At 43.1% G+C, this 17,020-nt stretch overlaps 1 protein-coding gene across 1 annotated transcript in view; it reads left to right on the forward strand.

The window, feature by feature from the left end:
- LOC147663541 (1-phosphatidylinositol 4,5-bisphosphate phosphodiesterase beta-3-like) overlaps positions 1 to 17,020 on the forward strand; it is a 192,045-nt gene that overhangs the window by 131,036 nt on the left and 43,989 nt on the right. Inside the window, exons 16-18 of the mRNA XM_086950377.1 lie at positions 1,746 to 1,962; positions 8,642 to 8,807; positions 10,161 to 10,237. Coding sequence (XP_086806503.1) covers positions 1,746 to 1,962; positions 8,642 to 8,807; positions 10,161 to 10,237 — 460 coding nt within the window. The remainder of the gene's footprint in view (positions 1 to 1,745; positions 1,963 to 8,641; positions 8,808 to 10,160; positions 10,238 to 17,020) is intronic.

Here is a 17,020-nt window from a genome sequence, read left to right on the forward strand (position 1 = left end):
AGGGAATCCATTTGCCTCTGCGCCCGTGCCGTACTACAGGCCAAACACTACTATTTCCAATATACAGGTAAAATAAGGAGGGCTGATATATGGCTAGCCACTAGCCAGGTCATTATATAATATTGTCATCTCCTATCTAATCACTCTGACTCACAATAATGCAATAACCCTGGCTGAGACTATAAAACATTACAATTTAGAAGAGGTCCTTCGATCAGCCAGGTCTTCCAGTCTCACTGACAGCTTTTTGGACTTCAAAAATACCTATAGCTTTGAGAAGGAATTAGACGTCATAGAACCTGTTCTAGCAAAAAAACTGTATCTACAGTTTAGATATGGCACATTACCCCTCCATTCTTACACTAATAAATGGAAAGTGGGCTCAGCTCATCCTTGCCCAGGCTGTAATGATCCAAATGAATCTCTAATCCATGTGACACTGTTTTGCCCTGCTTATTCTGTCAGCAGGAAAAAATGGATTATTCAGCTATGTGTTAATTTAGGAGTCAGGAACTATGTAGAGTTTTTTAGGATTTTAAAATCTGATACCAACAGACCAATAGTTATTGCTATTTCTAAATTTTTGTTTTCAATGTGGTTAAATAGACGGAGATTGATCCAGTAGAATTAAGCTACTCTAATTCAGTAAAACTATGTTTCTACTGTGATTTGTATATATAATTAACGCATTTTTTTGCCTTAGTGTTTTTTCCAATTTCCTAAAATCCGCATATTAACTGCTTTTATTCAAAATGAGATTTAATTCTGTATTATTCTATCATTGTAAATGTATTTTTCATTACTTGATGTACTTTTATGGTTCTTAAACAAACCGAAATAAAGTTAATTTGATTGATTGAATAATGCAATAACGCTTAGTAGTGTGCTGCCTATTATAGGTCATAAAGGCTGGTTAATAACTCCTTTTTCCTGCTTAATGCTCTTAGCCCCACACAAGACTTGTCTGCTATGCGTCTTATCCATTACTCATTACTGTACCAGCCCCTATGCAAGTCATCACTAGCTGAACAGAAATGGAATGCTTGAAGCGTTCGGACACATAAAGCTGGCCACTCGGAGGACTGCATTCTTGTCCAGCACTGCAGGTCCCAATTAGCGACAAATCTGTGCGTGCAGCTTTACATCTCACAATGGCACTGATGTGGTCTGTAAAACATACATGTTGTCCCCAAGTTTTTCCCTGAATTTTGACCTTTTGTCCTACATTTTTGTCCTGAATTTTTACCCTTTGTCCAAAATTTTTCCACTCACCATTCTGAATTTGCACCCATGCCAGTTGGTCACCTTAGACAGTGCGCGCCAGTGAGCTTCCTGATGGCAGCCTTCTGGAGTGGTTGAAGGGGGTCCCATGGCCCCCCACAGACATCTCCTTGCAGGCAGGTGTAGTCTCGGATTGCACCTGCCTGAAAGATGATCTCTAATCCCCTTTAAAAGTGCAGGTGGGTTGCCGCTCGCACTGTAAAAACACAGAGTGGCTATAAAGCAGCCACTTAGTTTTTTCACATGAATACACCCCCAAGGGCAGCGCATTGACCATAATGCGGTGCATTTTTCTGGATTGCTCTGGGTGCACCTTTTGAAAGGTGCACCCAGCGTAATTCCGGAAAATGTACTGCATCTGTACTATGGCCCACATTGTCTGCAAGTGTGCATTCTTAGTCTTATCCTGCACCTCCTTCCAAGCAAAGCACACCTTTCACGCAATGCCCTGTGCTCCCTTCCAGAGGTGAGCGCGCAGTCGGTGGAGGAGCTGAAGCAGCACAAGGCCTACGTGAAGCTGGTGAAGAAGCAGTATAAGGAGCTCAAGGAGCTGAAGAGGAAGCACATGAAGAAGATCTCAGCCCTTAACAAGGAGCAGAACAGTCGCATTAACGAGTTCCAGAGCGACAGCCAACGGCGCTCCATCAAGATTGAGAACAAGCTCAAGTACTCGAGGCGAGGGTTAGTATTCTCTGCAGATGTTCACTGCTGAGCACTAGTGTTCAAAACTGTTTTTGTGTTTGTGTGGTTTATGAATGACTGTTCCCAAACAGTGCAGGCAAAAGTGTGTTGTGGAGTGTGCAATATCTCCATCCAGGCCTGGGTGTTCTCCTGAGCACCCCTCAGAGATTTTGAACCAAGCCATTTGGTACATCTTTCATCCATGAATTTGTATTTGCATTGGCGCTTCATCCAACCATGGGTGTTTGACTGTGTGTGAGGGCATTGTTCAATTATATGGATATAGGAGACTTTGTGCTGGCACCATCATCGTTTGAGTTTATAAGTGATGTTCAAGACTCTTAGTGGACCTTGGTGTCGAGCTGTGTGTGTGAGCAGGGCCTGCTTTAGGTCAGTGCAACTGGTGCGGCCGCACTGAGTACTGACCGAGGGGGGCATTGACAGCAGCTCGTGCTATGTTTAGTAAATAAATATGATTGAAAAGATGAGGGGCACTTTTGCCTGGTGGTAGTGAGATAATTCGAGGAGGTGGTCATGGGTTGTGGGGATGCCAAAAATGATTGGCGCCACCAGCGCTAAAGCTGGCCCTGTATTTGAGCAGATCATATATCTGGGGATTGATATCTCTAGTACGCTATCCAACTGCAGATCAGCTGGTAGGGTAGTGAGCAAGACAGGGAAGATACCCTAGGGTTTAAAACTATAAAAAAAGAGACCAGCATTAAACTAGTATTGGTAAAACAAGTGGGTCTGGTCTTGGTATGGTGGTGCTATGGTTAATTTCCTTTTTGTTTTTTATTGCAAGAATGTGCCACAGAAATAAAAAAGAAAACATGTTGCCACTTAAGCATCACCACCCTAGGCTTGCATTAAAAATTCTAAAATAAAAATCACTAATCGGCCATTTTACTAGTGATGCTTTTTAAATAACAAACTTCAGTCGTGCCATGAATTTCATCATTATTGTCTGTGGTAAGACAAGTAGAAACCACCACAAAGCCAATCATTCTAATTGCAGACAGCTACAATGTACAGTGTGATTTACCATTTTTGTAATTTTAAAATGCATTCGAACAATAAATAGTCATCTAACTGGACACCTAAACTACAGGCAAAATAAATAGCCAGTGTTTAATGTTAATTTAAAAAGAACTGAAAAGCACACTTCACTTTGAAACATCTGTGTTACTAAAGAGAAAGGAGCTATTTTGAGACAGATGTGCACTGACTTTGTGCTGTCACTCAAAATGAAGGGAGCCAATTGTCCATGCTATACGCGGTGTTGGGCGGAAGCAAAATATGAATGGTAATGTTATAGACCGATGACCTAAGCCTCTTGACTAAATCCCCTCTAGATATGCGTATTATGTGTGATTTTTTTGGGGGGGAAATACTACTGTGATGAAACAGCTAAATCTGTTTAAAGGGACAGACTTGAGTAAATATAAATGGATAAAAAAGCTGGAAAGTGACAAGGAGCCAAGACAAGCCAGAAAGTTACTCAAATAGGGCTTTAATGTTTTCCTGAATGGAAATAGCTGTTGTTGAAGTCTAATATATTGAGAAATCAATTCCACCATGACTGTAATTACTGGAAAGGAACACTCTTAGAGGGCAACTCCAGAGTTTACTCATTGACCTCAGAACTCTATTGCAGCAATAAAGAGACAAACTTTGTTTCATGTATTAATGTTCATTACCAATCTAACTTGAGTGGCCAGCTGACATTTGTGCAGTTTTTGGCTTGCTGATAAGATGTGAGCAGCAGTGATTGCTGGTGCAGGTAAGAGTGGGGGGTGTTGACATATGACGACAAGGGAAAGTAAAATGGGAAAAAAAGAAAAGCACTTACGTTGCACTTAGTGGGTTTCTTTTTTTTATTATTACTCTATTTTCCCTCGTCATGGTCTGATGTTCTCCCCTCCACTCCACCGCTCTTACCTGCACCGGCCGTCACTGATGGGCAGTCTTTGATAGGGTATAGACTCCTTGCATTGCCGGTTTCTGTAGAACCTGTAACATACTGACATTAGTAGAAATCTCAGCCAACCACTGTCTGAATTGATGTCTTCTATGACTAAGTATTGATATCCAGAGTCTGACTTTTAATAAAATCAGCAGAGGAAAATGCAAATGAAGGCCTCTGATGCACCAGGTATATATATATATAGGAGTGGTCTTTAGGGAGCGGGAAGTGAGAGTCCTTCTCAAGAGTACTTAAATGGGTCCAAGCACTGCGTTTCCACCTCATGGTCTGCCAAAGTACCTACCAGCATTCTTCAGTTGAAGAAAAAATACCCTTCATGCAGCATGGACATTGGGAAGGGTCTCCCCTTCTCTATGCCACGGGCCAGTGCATTCCTGTCATATGCAGGGGATGGTAATGAAAATTTAAGCCAGGATCCAAAAGAGTAGTATCGCTCTTAAAGATTAATTTGTTAAATTCAAACTCCATAAAAACAAGCAGAAGAGTAGTTAACCTACTGCTCAAATATAAACCGATGCATTTTAGACGTTAACAGTTAAAACACACAATCGCACCTAAGAGAACATCCTGGATACTTAGTAAAAACCTAGTCACTGAAGAGCGGTACGGAGGCTTCAGCGCAGTTAACCATTGTAATTATTGATTCTTTTACTGCTCAAAGTCAAGATGTGCAGAAAATTGGAATCAAAATAAGTGCTCCACTCCAGGATTAATGGGCAAATTAATAGCAATGTGTCTTTTACTCCTGTGTTGCAGCTACATGTCCTATTTACGTGAGCGAGTATTCCGATTTCCTCTGGGTCTCTTTAGTGAAAGACTCAAACTCAGCTTTAGCGGTGACGTTGAAGATTTTAATTAAGCACAAGTAGGTATGAATTAGAAAGTAGTCCCACCCCGTCATAACACATGGATTTAAAGAGATCTTCTCTTAGCTGCAACTGTGGTCATGGGATACGCAGCAACTGATACAGATTTTTAAATCACTTTTGTTCAGACTTAATTGGTTCTCCAGAGCGTAGTCCATTGAGGAACAGCCTAGCAAGTGTATGCATGCCAGGATAGACTAAGGTGGTTTCCATAATCTATGTTCATGAAAAGAAAAAGGTTAGTTGCAATTGTTAATTTTGGGTTGGTATACGGTGAACAGATAAAGTACAGCCCTGAAAGTTCACCTCTGCTACTTAACACAAACAGCATTTCTAGACACAAGACCTCGGTCACCAATTCTGCCAGGTGTGATAATGTATGCTTTAAACACTCAGCCTTCAATCTGGTCAGATTTAGCTCACCCTCAAGCATCATAAATTGGACCCCACATGGTAAAATGGTGTTATTTTCCAATTGTCTGATTTTAATGTGACCATTATTGAACAAGCTCCCTCATGCTTGAAAGTACCTTTCACCTTGCAAGTTTCCCATTTGCTCCTCACAATAACCTTCATAGAACGAACAGTCCCTGGTAATGTTATGAATGGACTACCATTAAAAGCTTCTCCCAAATGTTCCACGAGTCCTTTCTGAACACCAGAACCTGGGTTGTGTATTTATAGGAAAAGTGTTAGCTGAACAATATGTAGCCAAAGCATGAAACTGTCTGGGGGTGTGTGGATGTATAATCTTATAGTGTTAGTACGTAAGTAGGCCTTCAACTTAGTTTCACCGTGCAGTCTTTATATCAAATCCAAATGGCAACCAGACATCCATTTTATTTTTGATAACCAGCTAGTCAACAGAATTGAAAGCTGTACAGAAGTCTATAAACCAATGATATAATTGACTAGTACCACTGGGGACTTAGGTGCAAGTTACCAGAGAGAAGGCTTGTTAAACGGTCTCCATCGAAGGCCAAAAGCTATCCGGGCACTTCATAGACCTATTGGCTTTGCCAATTCTTAGAGGGAGAAAAGCACTAAGGATTCCTGCTCCGGCTGCATGATAGCACTTTTTTTCTAGTAGGACAAGACCGGGGAAGGGACACTCAATAATGACAGCTGGTAGCCGGGGGACAGGCCAAGAAGCAATGGGTGGATGGGGGGGTGCTACTGAGCAAGCAGTGGAGGGGGACGGGACAAGCAACAACGAGGGGAGGAGTGAGTGGAGACAGGAGAAAAATTGACAGGATGGACAGATTATGGAAATGGCTCAAGCAGGATCGCATGAGGGAGATAGTGCGAGCAATGACAATGGGATAGCAACCCAGGCGTTGAGATGGGGATCAGGCAAGCAACGACGGGAGGGAGGGAAAGGAGGGAACCGGTCAAGGAAAAATGCGATAGTGGGATGGGACTATGAACAGTCACAGGGCCACAACACAAGAGAGGGACAGGCAAGCAACAACGTGGAGCAGGACAATTCCAGGAAGGGAGATTGTGTGCAAACACATGCCCTCTTTAGGGTGCTTACAACATAAAGAAAAAAAAGTGCCTATGGAAGCAGTGACCAGTGAAAGGACACTGGCTGCTGACAAGAAGCAATGCTTGGTTGATCCTCCATGAAAGGAACAAGCACAGGAAGAGGTAGTGAAACTGGTATGTGCTGACCAATAAGATGCAAGGAAATGAGAATGACAATGAAGCCAACCAATGGTAAGTAATAGGTGGGCTCTGTGCCCCTTGTATGTAAACATTATGTCTCGTAAGCGAATTCGAGACCTAAAAAGGAGTTTGCTGTGTAAAATCGATGAGCTTTTGAATAGCTCCTCAACTTAAGATATAGGAGAAGAATGGATGATACTATTTTGGGTCACAGAGATCATTTTTTAATAACCGTGCTAGCGACCCCATCATGACGCATACCAATGCTCAGTTTTAAAGACTGATAAATGTTTGACCGATTCCTTCCTTTTTCATTAACAGTTTTCCTATTGATGAAAAGTATTGCTGATCAGGGATACGGGAAGGACATTGCTTGTAGAGTATTAGCTGAGCTAGCCGTGCCACTTCTGGAATTACCATACCTGGCAAACTGCATGGAAGCTGGACCTGTTGCAAATAGCAACCAAAGCTTCCTGCCTGTTTTCCCTACTTTGAATTTCCTTATCCATCTCAAGTCTTTTTCTTGGCCGCAGTTTCTCTGAGGCAGATGAAACATTTATTGAATCTTTCTTCAAGATTACAATTTAGCAAAAGATTAAACTGAAAAACTCTGCTTAACCTAGGCCCATCTGCCTTCCTATACATGCCGAACCAATCTCTTGCCCGTTTGCCCCAACTGCAGCTGCTGGGGTAGCAACAGATATGAAATTGACACCAGACAGCACTTTTCATATGATTCAATACCATTCAAGCCTTTCTACATATTTAAATATCAGCTAGCTATATCAATGTAATTGAATCTGTGCAATGTTTCTGGTTATGTTGCATTTTATCTCATTTTACTGACCAAATGAACTCTTCCTGCTATAGTCCTTGGTGGATTTATTTTAAACTCAACAGCAATAGGGAAATGATCACTGCTTCTCTAGGACAGGCCCGAAACATTTCTTTTCTTTAAAAAAAAGCATGCTAGGCCAGCACCCAAGTCCTTCGTATATCTGTGAGGCAGTCAACCTAATGACATTTTTAGAACCCCCACCAATTTTTGAAAAGTGGCCTCATCTTTTGTTATGCTGCTGTGGTTAGCTCCGAGTTCATGAGGGAGCATCGGAGGCCACTCCGTCTAGCCCTGCGGTTTAGGGCAGACAGTCTTAGGATGCCTTCATGCCAAGGGGACTACAACACATTTTAATCCGATTCCTCCTACAGGCAGTGTGAGCAAACTCTGACTTTGGAAGATGTGTCACTAATGTCATAGACGGGTTACCTGGCTTTAAAGCAGTTCATCAACGTAGCGTATCCTCTCCATCTCCTCCCAACCCCACCCCAACCCCCACTTCATGCTGTGTTCTTAGTGGTCACAGTGGCAAGATGTTCGACAAATCAGGATGCAATCTGCTAGAATTTTTTTTCCAACAAAAGATGAGTGTATTTTAAATGTTCTAACTCTGGGCCCAATTCAAGAAGATTTTTTAATACAAAGAAAAGGGTCATGCAAGAATGGGGAAAGAAACAATGTAGCTGTTCAATTTGTTGCAATACCTTGTGTAGGCATCAGCATGGCCGGATTGGGAAAGCATGCACTGTTCATTAGGGAAGGCACAACAAACATCTGACTCACCTATGCACCTCTGGCCTCCTCAAAATGTAGACTTTTGAAGAATGCTTTAGGATTTAGGCATTCAAAAGCGTGATGGCTGGAATCTTGAGTTAATCTCAGACTGACACTGGCCATTACATGAGGCCGCATCCAAATCCATCAGTATTTCTTTACACCATGCCACCTCAGGTTGGGCGAAGCTATATGTAAATTATTCTTGACCCTGCTCCACTAGTAACAGTCCAGCCTGAACTGGGCTGCAGTCCTGAGCAATTAATTACCAGTGGCTGAGATTAACTCAAGCATTCCACCCATATTTTTTTGTATACTTTTATGAGACTTACAGCAGATAGGGTGCACATGCAGGATAGCGGTTTTCAGGTACCGTTAGCAACCATTCTGGTTCTCCTGTGTGCTTTCCAAGACAGCATGTGAGAGCCTCCTTTAGGCCTTGGGTTATAGCTAAGTGTCAGAGGACACCTTCCAACCAACTTTACAAATCAGCATCTGTGAGCACAGCTCTTGAACACATACCCTTTACACCCAACTCCACTCCAGGTTAAACAGCTCCTCGGAGGACATGTTGAAGGAGCTGGACAGCTTGCAGCGGGAGCTCAGCCAGAGGAAGTTGCAGCTGCAGGAAGGGCAGATGCGGGAGCTGTTGCAATTGCGAGAGCAGCAGCATAACATCGAGAGGGAAAAGAAGCTTGAATTTCTGGACCAGGTAAGTAGTTTTTGTGCCCCTTCCTGCCTCTGGTCTATGTTAGTCTGATTCAAGGTGCAGCAAATGTAAATTTTATTGTGACATGTATATATGAAAGTAATTCTATTATTGTATTTTGCGCTTACTTCTGTGGAAGTTAGTGCGTAATAAAATAAATAAATGCATACCTAAATAAAAAAGTGGATCAAACCAGTATTTCTTACTGTACGACTCAGCCAATAAAAAAGGAGGGTGAAATTTAACACAAAAGACAAAATGGTAAGTTGTATCTAGGACTGGGAAAAAAACGAACAAAATCAGAATTAAGAGTGCGGTTCTATTGGGTGTAAACACATTTTTTGCTATACAACCACACTTGCATGCATCGTTTAGTATCTTAGTTAGAAATTGGGTTTCCTGATTTGTAATCTATTAACTATGTCACGTAGGGCTTTTCATGCTGAGGTTCACGTAAGAGCTTTTTAGCCCTGTTTTAACATGGATCTTCTAATGTCATAGTTTTTGTTAGCAGTTCTTGACACACCTAGATTCCATGAAAGTCTTCCCAATCTTGAAGCAGTCAAAAGGAGTTTTCTCAAGATGCTTCCAGTGCCACACAAACTCCTACGACGCTCACCATTAGAGAATGACCAAAGTGAGGTGGCGCACTCACCCCAGTTTCTTATTAGTGTTTGCATTTCTGATATGGGACAAGGAGATGGATGTGATGGAAAGGAGACATGGAGTCGGGAGTCGATGACTAGTGTGAATGGGAGAGCGAGTGGTGTGAACGTGACTGCAGGGCAGTTCGTGCAGTCACCGGAACCGTACTGAAGAGTGCCTGGTTGAAGGGCATGGGGGTAAAGTAAGTGAGGGTGAGATGGATCCTTGTGTGTGTGACATAGACCTAGGAGGGTACTGTGAGCGCAAGAGCAGAGAGCACCAGAAAGACAGTCAACCGGTGAACTGAGAGTGTGTGTGAGAATGTGGTCACTGCCTTTCCAAGCTGTTAAAGCCATGATTGACAGTTTACTTGTGTCAATGCATTGCACATTAAGAGCAGACTGACGAATTTGGTGCTAAGCCGTAGTATTCATACATTGGTATTTTACTTGTAGTCCCAGTTGCAGTAGCCATTCACTTCATCCAGTCCAATAAATCACGGCCTGCCTTTAGCAAAAGGTGCACTGAATCATTTCATAAGTCAGCTCACTTTGTAGAAATCAACTGCAATGGGTTGAAGCTTTGAGACAAAAAGATCTATAATGATCTGCAGAGGGTTTGGAGAGCCGTTGTTGTGAAGCACTGTGAACTACCTGGTGTAACACTTCCCTGTCTTAATTTCTTTTCTCACCACTTCCACTCTCCGGACAGATCGTACAGAAGCTGAGGGAAGTGGCGACTGAGTGCCAAGCAACCCAGCTTAAGAAGCTGAAGGAAGTGAATGAGAGGTAAGAAAGAATCTGGAAATTGGAGGTGGGTAGTGAAGTAAAGACCACAGGTGGACCAGGAACAGAGGCACGAAAAAATCAGGCGTACGTGAAAGAAATTAGCTTGTAGAGACGAAATGGCCACCAGAGAAAGAGAAGAGTTCATAAAAAGGTAATGAGGTGAGAGTTTGGAAGATGTCGTACAGCTAATTAATGGTCCTTGAGTAGAGTTAAGAAAGAGGAAAGGAGATAGGGGTGGGGGAGGAATGTTGGACGGAGTAGAGATTAAAAAATTTAATGAAAGAGGTGTTAAGGGGGTTTCTTTTTGTTCAATAACATATTTTTGCAGCATCAACCTTCCACAGATAACTTTCTTTGTATACCTCTGTACTGCTGTGGTTTTGTACGGAACACTTTTTCCAGAAGTTGTACTAGTAGACGTCTGAGGTGATCTCACAACCTCCTCCGAGTGAGAAAGCAAGCTGCCATAATTTATTTGACATGTCCACATCTTATATTGTTATTAAACTTCAGATTTCTAATGAATTATTAGACTTTAATCTAGGGCCTTGTTGTGGAATTAATAGAAATCTTCCTCAATATTGCAACCAGAGATCTGCATAGGCTCATCCCACCCATTATTCAGGTTGCTTTTGGATTGTTAGAATTCATCACTGTACCCCAGCCCTTTACCATGTATGTTGAACCAGTGGCCCAAGTGATTAAACAACTCCATCCTCAGTGACACCACCAACCGGAAAACAGACCTAGGTATTCCACCAATATCTCAGTATTCCTGGCCCACCTCTAGATTCCGAAAACTGTTAATGTTCCTGAACTGGCCAAACACATAGGTAATGCTAATAGTGGTGGAGGCAGCTACAACCTTCCTCATGAGCCTGGTCCTTTGGGATAACCCCATACACTGTATGCACAACTCAAAGTAAGTGCAAAATGTTGGATTTAAAGGGAACAAATATCCAATCACATGTGCTGACAAGGCTATTCCCTTTTATATTTCAGCCACCACAAAGAACCAATTACTGATACCATCACAGTAGCATCTCCACTGGTGTATCCAAAAATAGATTTGAAAACTGCGAAGAATTAAGAATTCAGCTCCAAAGATCTCTCAATTGATGGTCGAAAACAATACCTCACAACTATTGTGTGAATATGACTCCATTTGCTCACTTCAGAATACAGGATTAAAATAAACATACTATGAACGTGGCATGCTGTGTAAGAGGACGTGATGCACAGCAACTAAACTACACGTAGAAACCAAGTCCTACTTTTTAGTGTGCAAAAGCAGACATACGATCGCTAAATTTCCATCTTGAGATGATCTTTTTCTCTAGACCTCGAGATCTGTTTCCATTGGTATCTGAGGAAGACCGCATCTCACTCCAGATCTGTTCTATATCTCTGTAGAAGACCGCATCTCTCGCCAGATCTATTTAATATCTCTGAGGAAGACTGCTTCTCTCTCCAAATCTATTTTATATCACTGAGGAAGACCGCATCTCTCTCCAGATCTATTTTATATCTCTGAGGAAGACCGCATCTCTCGCCAGATCTATTTTATATCTCTGAGGAAGACTGCATCTCTCTCAGATCTATTTTATATCACTGAGGAAGACCGCATCTCTCTCCAGATCTATTTTATATGACCGAGGAAGACCGCATCTATCTCTAGATCTATTTCTGAGGAAGACACTATTTGTCATTAGATCCGTTTCGACTGTATCTTAGAAAGACAATGTTCCTGATAAGGAAATTACCCTAAGAATCGGAGCCCACGATAATTCCTAAATCAGGGAAGGGCACTTTGGTACAGGTTACATTGAAACATGCAGTTGCTGCTGTTCGTGAAGAACAACTTCCAAGGCTGCCACAAGTTCCACCGCAGGGTGCCATTTGCCCAGGATGTACCTAAACAAAACTGATCACAAGATCTTTGCACTCCAAAAGATCAGTCTCTGAGATGCTGGCCTCTTTGAAGGTTTTTTATAAGAATAGTTTAAAATATTTAGTTTAAATGAAATATGCATAAACTCAAATTATTTAAATGGTTCAGAAATGCTCAACTATAATAAAATGGACATTGTTTTGAATCATTTGGTTTGACTCTGCACAATTTACCCTAAGTCTTACCCTCTGATGTATTGTATTTCAACTTGTGTCTGCTAATGCATACAGCCAGGAAAGAGCCTTTTAAGCACGACACTGGGGATGCCCCTCCTACTCATAAGGAAAGAAAGCAAATTGACAGTGCTGGCTAGAGAGTAGCCATGGCCCCAGCTATTCAGCGGCACCTTGTAAATTCAAAGGTCCTGCTATCCAGATACAACAGTGAAGAATACTCAACACCTCACAGGAACAATGTGGAAAGCTTGATATATTCGATGAAGTCAAGCTTATTCTTATAGTGATGCTTCTGGTTTTTTGACTCAGAGTGCACGGAGACCTGCTAGCCAGACCTCAGTGCCAGTGTTCTAACCCCTTACAAAGTATATGTCGAATTGGATTTCCCCAATCGAAGTACTGACTTACTTATAAGTCCCTGGTATATGGTGCCAAGGGTACCAAAGTCTTATAAGGCAGAGTGTCCACCCAAGGCTGCAGCACTGATTGTTCCACCCAGTGTGTGACAAAGTACAAAACGGCTCCCAGCCTGCCACTGCAGACTGGAAGATCAGTATTTACACAGCTAGTTCGACTTTACGATTCAAACCAATGGCAAAGCCACCACTTCCTTAACCATATGTGTAAGTCTCCCCTAAGGAAAACCCAGAGAGCCCTGAGTCAGGGAGTTGTATATTGTTAAGTGGGACATGTATGCTTATATATCTCCTTGCAGCAAAACCCCTTAAATTGTTATTTTTCAACGGAATAGTTAGTAGGCCCATTGGCTAATACAAGGCAATCAGCTGGCACCGCAGCCTGGCTAACTTACTTCTGAATGGGGCTACTTAATTGGGTACTGTGTGGTATCAAATTAATTGTGGCATTAAACCTGACCTGATGCCCAGGTTGAATTTAATGTCACTATTAAAGTAAAGCAACTTTTAGAAAGTTGCCACTCTTTGACCCAGCTGGTCAAGTAGCTTCACGTGGGCACTGGCCCACAGACATCATTCTGCCCGCTAGATGAGTAGTGTGAATGACTCCCAGGCTGGAAAACAATAGACCCACGCTTCAGGTAGAGGTGTCACCTCCCCCTTGCAGAAAGCCACTCGGGGTGTTTGCTAAAAAGGTGAGCTTCAAAGGTGAAGCAGCCTTTGGTGAGCAAATGGCGATAGCACTCCAGAGAGGCTGCCCTTTGTTAGGGCAGAACGGCTGGAGAAAGGAACAGAGGAAAAACAAGTGGCCAGACCGTTTTTCCCATGGGTGTGTAGCCCACAGGTAGCCACACCTCTTGGATCGGTTACCAAGCTTCTAACAGCTAAGGATGGGTGTTGACATCTAATAAGTAGGCATAATAGTGCACTCTGGGATTGTTAGGTGCCACACATTGCCAGAAAGTCATCACCAGAAGGGAGGTAACCTTCTACCCTTTTGGCTTGGGGCATTTTCCTGGGCTGACTATGGCACCCTTGGCCAGATCACATCAATACTGAAACAAAGACCGAAGAAGCACTGCCGTGTTGCCCCTGGACTGCACTAAGAGAGACTGCAGGCTGCTCCATCTGCTGGACCGCACCTGCTGCACTTTGGGCTAGCGAATTTGGGACTGTACCTGTGGCTCCTGGCACGGGGAAAGTCGATCCCCAGACCAAGCAGTGACTTCAAGAATTAGTGAGCTGATCCCCTAGAACCCGGTCCAGGGCCAAAAGATCTGAGGAAGCTCAAACAGGCAAGTTAGTAGCCACTTCCATGAAATCGCCGCTAACTGCAGCTGAGCATCCCAAGAGACCATTCCTCAAATGGAAAAAGTTGCAACCGAGTCAGCCGGACTCTGGAATGTTGTCAAAGTCAAAATTGGTCACCCAAGAGTGACACTAGCCCCCACTAAAGGATTTCACTCCAACTGCTGTACTCATAAACTGGTAGCCCAGTCTCAGCTGGTCTTCTAATGTCTTTTAAAAATAAATAAATTATTAATTACATGTTTAACTTGTAGAGATGCGGTTACAAAAACAAATGATTGTCATACATTTGTGCTTCACACGCCATTCAGACTCTCACCTCGGCCTGATATTTTTCACGGAGAGTTTTTGTGGGGTCCGGTTGGTTGTTGATGATCTTACGGTAGGTTGGAGAAATGGCTTTCTTGTTCATATACTCGGTTAGGAGCCTATCCTCTAATGGGGATGCCTCTGGGAGTATGGTGCCTGATAGAATGGCTGTCGTGAGTGCATGTCTAATCTGAGTATATCTAAATATTTCCGTGGGCGCTATCTTGTACTGATCTTGGAGTTGAGTAAAGGCAACAACCTCTCCTTTACTCCAGAGATCATCCACTTCTGAGATTCCTAACGAGTGCCATTGTTTAAAACCTTTGCTGGTACTGAGCATGCCTAATCTTTGGGTGTCTTAAAGCAGTCATTTCTGTTATGATGCCGTCCCATCCTAGTTTTCTGAGTGATATGTTCCAGATTTGAACTTTGTGTGCAGTTGGTCCCATTAGTGCTGTCTTTTGGGTTTTATTATAGAGTGCTCGCATTACTCCTCCCATTCCCAGGCTGCATCTGTCTGAACGGAATGCCGGTTCTTTTTGGGGGACGTGAATCCACTGATTGAGCACGATCAGCTGGGAGGCGCAATAGAATGTTTGTATATTCGGGAAGGCAATTCCGCTGTCATACCATCCCTTTACCAATTTATGCATGGCTATTCGGACTGGTTTCCCATCAAAAAGAAGGTTACACACTTCTGCTTCAATCGCTTTCAAATATGTTAAGGGGACCAGGAATGGGGTATTGTGCAAGGCATAGAGGAATCTGGGGAGCGCTATCATCTTGAAAACTGCAACTCTTCCGAGCAATGTCAAGGGTTGGGATTGTCAATGTTTTGTATCTCGGCGGAGCCTTCTCAAGGGCGCTAGAAGATTTTTTTTCCATAAATTCCACCGGTAGTGGTGTAATGTAGATTCCCAGGTATTTAAAACTTCCTTCTACGATTTGCACCTTACATCCCGTCGGTAGCCGCGGTGGGGGACCGTGTAAGACATATAGAATCGATTTAGTCCAATTGATCTTATATCCGGAGAATCTACCATATACCTCACAAATGTCTAGGAGCTTGTTAAGTGAGCGCCTGGGGGATGCTAAGTATAGTGACACATCATCCGCATATAGGGATATGCGGTCTTTCCAGCCCTCTGACCACCGGAGCCAACTAATGACTGGGTCTCTCCTTATCCATGCTGCCAGCGGCTCTAGCACTAGGGTGAATTAGAGCCGTGATAGGGGGCATCCTTGATGCGTTCCGCTTCCAAGGGGAAGTCAGCTGAGATTCGGCTATTTACTACCACATGTGCTAAGGGTTTTGTGTAAAGCAACTGAACCCATGCACAAAATTTAGGACCAAAGCCCATATGCTTAAGGACGGGAAAGAGGAAGGGCCACACAGCCATATTGAAGGCTATACGTGCGTCTAAGGAAAGGATGACTTGGATAGTGGGTATGCAAGCTATTATGCTATGGAGTCGTCTCAGATTGAGTGCTGTATTCCTTCCCGGCATGAATCCAGATTGGTCTGGGTGAACCAATTTGGCAAGATAATTGATATTCATTCCTATGGGCCTCCAGGCCCATGGGAATGAATGGCAATTACCGAATCGGTAAATACCGATTCGGTAATTACCGAAACTTACCGATTCGGTAATTTTTTAAGAAAAAATACCTACATCCCATTTGCCTGTTACTAAATACCGAATCGGTATGATTCGGTATTTAAGAATCAGTAATCTGGGATTACCTACATCTGGCCCATAGTCTCTATATTCCTTTTTTGTCAAGTTTAGTTTGTAGAGCAGCAAAACAAACAAGATGATGGACGGAATGTTGCACAATGGCAAAACATTCACCCCCAGTCACAGATCTGGGTTTAATCCATTGTTATTTTGCTCACCAAGCCACCTCAGTTCAGACATGGCCATATGCAAATCAGTCTTGACCCTGTGCCTCATGGGAAAAGTCCAACTAGAACTGCCAAGCCATGTTTTCCCTGGACCGGAATCAAGTATCCTAGGACCTAGGATCCTAGTTTAGTTTGTAGGCATTGGCTGCATTAGGATTCAAGGCGTGAGTTGCCTCCGCTTGGCCCACTTCCCGCTCTAGGGCTTCTATTTGTTTCTGTTTTTCTTTTTTGTGGCCAGCAATTAATGAAATGGCCTGGCCTCGAAAAACGGACTTATATGCTTCCCATTGGTTTGCTGTCTTCTACTGTCTTGAAGAGAACTTCGTGGGACCCCGACCTCTGTGGCAAGAGTCACCCCACATCACCTGTGGACCAAAGAATACCACAATGGCACCCCTCTCGACCACAAAGCAACCAGAGCATCCTTGAGCATCTTTTCATCCTGCATCCCCATCATCAGGACCACTCCATTATCGTCCATGGCGGTTGCGCTGGAAAGACTGGAACTGGACTGGAAAATGCCCTAGTGCCAGGTAACTGTCCAAATCTACCCGTCTGGCCCCATAGACCTTCTCCCTGTCGGTTTTGGTTGCCCAAACCAGGCTGGAGAAGCCAAACTAACTCTTCGAAACTTTTGAAAAGTTTACAAACTTTATGTTGACCAGTGCTTGGTTGTGGTTGAAATTAAGAGTGATGAAACCTTTAAAAATCTATCTC

The sequence above is a fragment of the Lissotriton vulgaris genome, unplaced genomic scaffold, assembly GCF_964263255.1.
Source record: "Lissotriton vulgaris unplaced genomic scaffold, aLisVul1.2 SCAFFOLD_958, whole genome shotgun sequence".
Taxonomy (NCBI): domain Eukaryota; kingdom Metazoa; phylum Chordata; class Amphibia; order Caudata; family Salamandridae; genus Lissotriton; species Lissotriton vulgaris.